Raw genomic sequence first — 6,951 nt, 5'->3', positions numbered from 1 at the left:
TCTCTCTCTCTCTCTCTCAAAAACTCCCAGATCAGTTCTTCACCGAGACCTTTCTTCATCGGTCGAGCCAGAAACTTTCTTCACTAACCGATCCACGAACTAAGCTCTGACGAACCAAGCTCCACGACACAAACCAAGCTCCGGCGAACCAGATCATGTCTTCACTGGCCATCCAGATCGTGTCTTCACTAGCGACCTAGATCGTGTCTTCACCCAGATCGTGTCTGTGTTGGTTTATTTGTATATGGGTGTGTTTGTGTGGATGTGTTTGTGTGTGGGTGTGTTTGTGTGCATCTGAGTAAAAGAAGATGAGTTTCTGAGGTAGTTATGCATCGGAGAAGAGAGAGAAAAATTGGTGCGAACGGAAATCATTAAAATAATAAATACATGAGCTACAATACCCGTGTATATTTACACGGGTACTATAGCTCATGGAAATATATACATAATTTTACACATTTTTACACCCACTAATGTGGGTGTTTTTTTGCTCAAAATGTGTAAAATTTGCACTGTAGATCTATTTTAGAAGAGTTTAGCTGATCTGATGTGAATGCTCTCACACTCTTTCCCCCTTAAAAAAAGTTTAGTCCTCTAAACTTGACAAACCTCAATCAATAAATAGATAGGGGTATTTTTCCTTCATGTCTTCCTCTTTTTCCTATGTCACTTCTTGAACTGCATGATTTCTCCATAACACTTTCACTAAGGATATATTCCTTGAACATAGCACTTGTTTCTTCCTATCAAGAATCTGCATTGGTTGCTCCTCATAAGACAAATCCTCTCTAACATTGATTGGTTCATATTCCAAAACATGTGATGGATCATGCATGTACTTTCATAACACTGATACATGGAATACATTATGAATATGTGACAAATCCATTATAAGTATTAAGTTTTAGGTAAAGAGCAATGAAATTTTTTATCATTTTAAGTGTTATGTGATATGAGAGGTTTACCAGATGTTATCTGCTACACACTGCCTGTTAGAGTTCAGGGAATTGGATAAGACATACTAAGCAACATGTTCTTTTTATCAACTTTAAACTATTGGAGCTTTACTGAACATACTTTTTGGCCCTCTAAACCATGACTCTTAAAGTTTCCCTAATGAGAGTCATAAGCTTAGATCATAAAATGATGTGTCATAAGCTTGAACCATGGGCTCTGATGAGACAACTTGCCATGGGCTTTGATATTGTCTTGTGTAAATATGAGTTTTTGTTGGAGAAGTTGCTTTCCATAAGTATAAGAGAGATAATATAGCCCGCAAGCCTTGAATCAATGCTTAAGCCTGATCCATATATTGATGTTGATGATGTCATGGGTCATGAGCCCATTGATGACGTAGAGAATAATGTGGGCTATGACTTCGTCTTATAAGTGAGGATCTTGTGGGCCATGTGAGTCCAATTCATCTAGTTGAATAAAACATGGGCTCTTTTGGGCTTTAAAGAAGACTTACCCAAAATCCATAATTATGTTGACATGGCGTAGGTTGTCAATGATATAATGCCAAATGGTGTGAACAAATTGTCATCAACACAGATTAAAGTGTTAATTTTTACAATAAAATTGGAAGAATACACTAATTTAGGTTAGGGTTGACTCAATATAGTTTGGGGCCTAAGGTGAAACTTTTAAGTGTGCCTTTTCTTTTATTTAAATATTCATAGGCTATTATAAAAAAGTTACTAATAAAAAAAAATGATGTTAGTGATAGACAAAACGTAAATCAATAAAAACTTGTCAAAAAAAATATTGGGAAAAATATTATATAATTTGTATGTATATAGAATTTTTGAAATTATTATTCAAGTTTTCGTATGATAATTCATGAGAGATTTTTTGATGTGATAACTCATAAGAGATCTTTTGGATGGGATTTCCTATTTGGCCTATAGCCAAAATCTAATTTTGCTGTAGAGAATAGATTATAGATCTATACCTAATGTGTATAAGCAGAGACCGACTAATAGACTAATTGACTGATGAAGCATAAGTTCGTTAGTCAAAATGGGCAGATGGAACCAATTGCCAACCTATATGAACGTATCCTCAAAATGGTCATTGGTGTGGTGCCTGTCACAACGTCTTCGACGCTAAAGTCAGTACAAGGTAACCTTTTGCAAAATGGAAATAGAATTGTAGAAATAGCAATGAAATTATCTTAGTATATTCTTTGTACCTTGTGTCGACACTATGAGGGCCTTTTATATGTCCTCCCATCTTCTTCTAGCCGTTGGGGCAGTTATGGTGGCCTTAATGTCCTTCTTGGTAACAGTTTGTGTCTTATAATGTGGCTTCAATGTGCTCCAACGGCTCATACAGCTGAATCTGTAACCGTCCCATGTTTAATTGGCTGCATTAAATGGCCTAGTTGTCTTCGTCAGTAACGTGGGTATTTACTTATCTTGCCTGCGGGTGTCCTCGTCTATATTGGTGAGATCGTCCATGTGAGACGGATTCGTCGGTCCCGTCATTGACTAAAAAATATACTAATTTTCAAATAAAAGAAAAGTATTGACCAAATGACAATAAACTATATAGTAATGTATATTGAACTATAAAACCTTCTCCTCCAAAAAAGAAAAAAAAAAAAAAAAAATTTTTTTTTTTTTTTTTTTTTTTTTTTTTCCTAAGACAATGAGGAATCGATAAAAGAAAAGGGAGAAAACTTTACAACAGTAGAAACAATTAGAAGAAAAAGAAAAATAAATAAATAAAGTAGTGTAGTCGATACTGTACTGGTACCGGCCGATATGTACTATACCGGTACGTATATCGATATCGAAACGTTAACGTTTTGTACCGGGTTAAATACCAGCCAGTACCGAGCGTACCAGCTGGTACAGAAATTTTTGTTTTTGTTTTTAGTTTTGTGATTTTTGAATTTTTGTGAGGGCAGAATGATAACTTATTTGCATTAACTTATTAATATTATTTGTTTTCTTAGTATGCAATGAACAATTAAGCTTTCTATTTTTTATATTGTGTTTTTTTTTTTTTTTAAATTGATGCTAAAGTCTAAAACCATGAATAATTTTTTCTGAATTGAGGTAATATTTTATGGTAAACTTTTATATTTATTATAATATACACACACAGATATATATATATATATATAATAATGGTAAACCTGAAACGGTACACCGGTATTGACTGATACCAAAATATATCGTTCCACTGGTCAAACCGGTATAGCTTCCGGTACAATATTGACTTCCTTAAAATAAAAGCCATCCTGAAGGGCAATTAACACACCCACACACCAATTTATGAGCAGCTACAATAATAATAATAATAAAATGGAGAGTAGCAAGGTAAGTAGTGGGCTATGGGCAGGTTTGATTTCTTCAAAAATCAAGATGGAGAGAAAGTGTAGGTTTATTTGTTTTTGGCTTTTTACTTTTAGATATGGTCATTATTTCTCTCCTGAAAATTTGAGAACAAATATTTTTTGAGAAATAATTACAACATGCTGCTAATTCCGCAGTTTGAACTATTTCTTCTCTAAACCTACAAGCACTTTATATATGGAGATGTGCCAATTTAGTTACAAGACCTTTGGAAAGAACAAATATTAAATAGGTACAAAAATCAAGAATCTCTTCACCTTTTTTTTTTTTTTTTTTTTTGAAGAAATCTCTTCACCTTTTGGTACGCGGGAGTGGAACCTTAATTACTTCTCAAAAAAAAAAAAAACAGAAAACCTTAATTATATTCTATTGAGTAATGGAGGGAGGGAGCCTTATTTAATTTGGGAGCCATAGTCCACCACATTTAACCACCTTATAGTCTTGAGTGGACCCTGATTTAGACTATGGGGTGAACCGTATAATAAAGTAACACCGAATTAGGGTGTGGATTGTTAAATTTTAAAGTTTAGTGTACATATGACAAATATATAAACTAGTATAATATTAATATTGCACACATTGCCCTTTAGACATCATTAGTCTAACTCTAATGCCAAAAAAAGTAACGCACACATTTCACATCACACTGTAAGAGAGTATCTACACACCACAGCTAACACATAATTTCAGTGTAAATCTCGCACGTGTGTTAGTCCCCTAAACGTACCAACTTTATAGAAAACACTTTAAAAAGTAAGGTGAAAACCACACGACTTAGTTAGTCCGGTGCAGTGCTCCGGCTCTCGCAATACCATCAATTCTCAGAATGAAGATGATCCCTCTCTATCCGCAATCTTCACCGGAAACCCACCTTTCATCTTGGACAAAAATGAATCATACTCTGGTTCCTGTACACCTTGTTCAAAAGCTGGCACTACCTTAAACCTCCTTAAAACCCCAGCTACCACACTCTTCATCTGCAAGAAAGCCATCTCCTTCCCCAAACAAATTCTAGGACCTGCCTGGAACACTGGGTAAGTGTACGAGTCTCTCCCCACAAACCTCCATGATGATTTCGAATTCGATTTCTCTTCCTCCTTCTGCAGCCACCTCTCGGGCTTGAACTGTGCCCAGTCCGATCCCCACAGCTTCTCCAACCTCCCCATAGCGTACGGAAAGTACGACACTCTCATCCCCTTCTTTACCACTGTCCCGTCCGGCAATACGTCGTCGTTCACTGCCTCCTTCGCGTCCAACGCGACTGGCGGGTACAGCCGCATGCTTTCACATAGAGAAGCGTGTGTGTACACCATGTCTTTCACCTCGTCATAAACAGGCCCTTCCGATTTTTCTTTGATTTCCTTAAGAATCTCGGATTCTATTTCTGGGTTTTTCGATAGAACCCAAAAAAACCATGTTAAAGCCGCCGACGAAGTGTCACGCCCAGCAAGCATAAAGCTGATCACAAAATCGATCACGAAGTTCTCGTCTAAATGACCGGAGTTCAATAACCTTGACAACAGGTCCACGGAATCGAGGCTCTCTTTCTCTCTCAGCTCCTGCTTTTTTTCTTTTATTATGGTCATGGCGAACCCTCGTATTTCTGAGATTGCGATCTTGAGACGCTTTTCTGACCCAATATTCAACAACTTCTTGATTTTCCAAACGCCTGGGAATAACGTATTCCCCCTCTCGCTACTACACTTGATACCGTTTTCAAAGGCTAAGTCGAGCTTGGTCTGTGGAAGAGAGGGCAACAAGTAGGCCGGGTCGAACCCGAAAGCGATATTACAGATATTATCAAAAGTAAACCTTTGAAGAATGTCTTGGAAATCTAGGACAGTTCCATGTTCGGCAGCTGAGGTGAGAGTGGGGATGAGGCGTTGAGAGACCTCGGTGTGGACAACGGTTTCAACGAACTTTCGGAGGGATTTGGTGTTGAATTCTTGCATAGCGATTTGTCTTTGGAACTTCCAGGACTCACCGTCGACGTTGAAGATGCCTTGGCCAAGAAGGTCGTAGACTGTTCGATGGGAATCTTCGCCTTTTCCGTAGTTATTGAAGTTGGTCATGAGGATGTGTTGGACCACGGCGGGGTTGCCGGAGATGACGTGGCCGGTGGCGAAGAATTGGCGGAGAACGAAGGTGTTGGAGGGTGAGTCTTGGATGATACCTGTGAGCCATGGGAGTAGGCGGTCTCGATTGGCGAGGAGGGCGAAGAATGAACCCACTAGAGGGTACGATTTGGGGATTTTGGAATTGGAATTGAAGAAGAAGAAGAGGAGGAGTGAGAGTAAAGGAATTAGGATGAGCAGTAGGAATTGAAGTTGCAGTAACATGGTTGGACTTGGATCTATTCTCTTTCAGTGCGTGTCAGATCTTTCTTTTGAATTCTTTTTTATCTTATCTCTTTTTGGACTTGTATTTGTGTTGTGTCATGTGGGCCTTGTGGTAGCTGTGGATGGATATTTTATTCAAACAAGGTGGCTGTGGAAAGATACTTTTATCCATTTTCATGACGTACGCAATGAGCCAAAGAGTCGAACAAAGCCTTGTACAGTCGTGTTGTCGAGCTTATCTGTTTTATCTTTTTCTTCTTCTTTGACTTTGAACAACTATTTTCTTAGCCAAAATAAAACATTAAAATATTTATTTTATATTACATATTATTAAAATATTAATCTTTCTTAATTTCTTAATTGTTTCTTTTTATTAACACACAACAATTATTATTTATTCTCATTTTTTATTCTTAAGATAGGTAAAGAAAGAATAAACAATTAAATACAAAATAAATATTATCAGTATAAATTTACACGATTAATATTGCAAACTAATATGGTTTATTTTTAGACAAAACTACGTAAATTTTATACAATTTTTTTATACGCCAACTATGTGAATACTCTAAAGTATTTGGTCCTTTGGCCAATGAGTTAGCTTATTTTCAGGGGCCTAAGAGTGGTTTGTCTGAAGCTTTAGCCACATACAGCAGGAGCTATAGGTAACCTTTTGAGTGAAAATTTTGGGTGCTTGACCATTTCCATGAGCTTTGAGTTTTTACAATTGTCCCTAGCCCACTTCGTATCACGCAAAGCTTAGGCTCAAGCAAATGTTCAAAATGAGTTGACCTATACTCTCCTAACTACAATCTACACTTCTTCAAATCTCCAAGATGTCGCATGAGCTTGGATCATACTTAAAATAATATAATATAATACATGAATTAGGCCCCAAGGAAGTCAATCTTGGTTGGAATTGGGCTTGTAGAAAATTTATCTAAAAAACAACCATCTACAAAGTTAAAATAGAAGAATAGGTTAAATTTGTGAGAATTTGGAGATGCTTTAAATTGAAATATTTATTTCATTATTTGTATATTTAGCCTAATAAAGGAGTGTCCTATAAAATTTGGAGATGCTTTGACTTGCAATATTTTATTCATTATATGAGAATTTAAGCTAGTGTTTTTAAAAGTCCTTACTAGCATCTAATGAATGAAAAATTATGAAATGACAAATGAAACTAATGTCATATTATATATATGCTCCAAGTCATTAAAGTTATCTCATTTTATTTGCTATGC

At 36.5% G+C, this 6,951-nt stretch overlaps 1 protein-coding gene across 1 annotated transcript; it reads right to left on the bottom strand.

Annotated features, from left to right (window-relative positions):
- Positions 1 to 3,910: 3,910 nt before the first annotated feature.
- Positions 3,911 to 5,847, bottom strand: LOC112003962 (cytochrome P450 94A2-like). Its single transcript, XM_065765430.1, has one exon. It carries the CDS (start codon positions 5,702 to 5,704, stop codon positions 4,187 to 4,189), a length of 1,518 nt encoding a protein of 505 aa, XP_065621502.1. The 5' UTR covers positions 5,705 to 5,847; the 3' UTR covers positions 3,911 to 4,186.
- Positions 5,848 to 6,951: the final 1,104 nt, after the last annotated feature.

This window comes from Quercus suber, unplaced genomic scaffold (assembly GCF_002906115.3).
Source record: "Quercus suber isolate HL8 unplaced genomic scaffold, Cork oak 2.0 scaffold_627, whole genome shotgun sequence".
Taxonomy (NCBI): Eukaryota; Viridiplantae; Streptophyta; class Magnoliopsida; order Fagales; family Fagaceae; genus Quercus; species Quercus suber.
This window is presented reverse-complemented; position numbering and strand designations above follow the sequence as displayed.

Excerpts from the sequence above, each read along its gene's own strand:
- LOC112003962 (XM_065765430.1), bottom strand. The coding sequence starts at position 5,704 with ATGTTACTGCAACTTCAATTCCTACTGCTCATCCTAATTCCTTTACTC.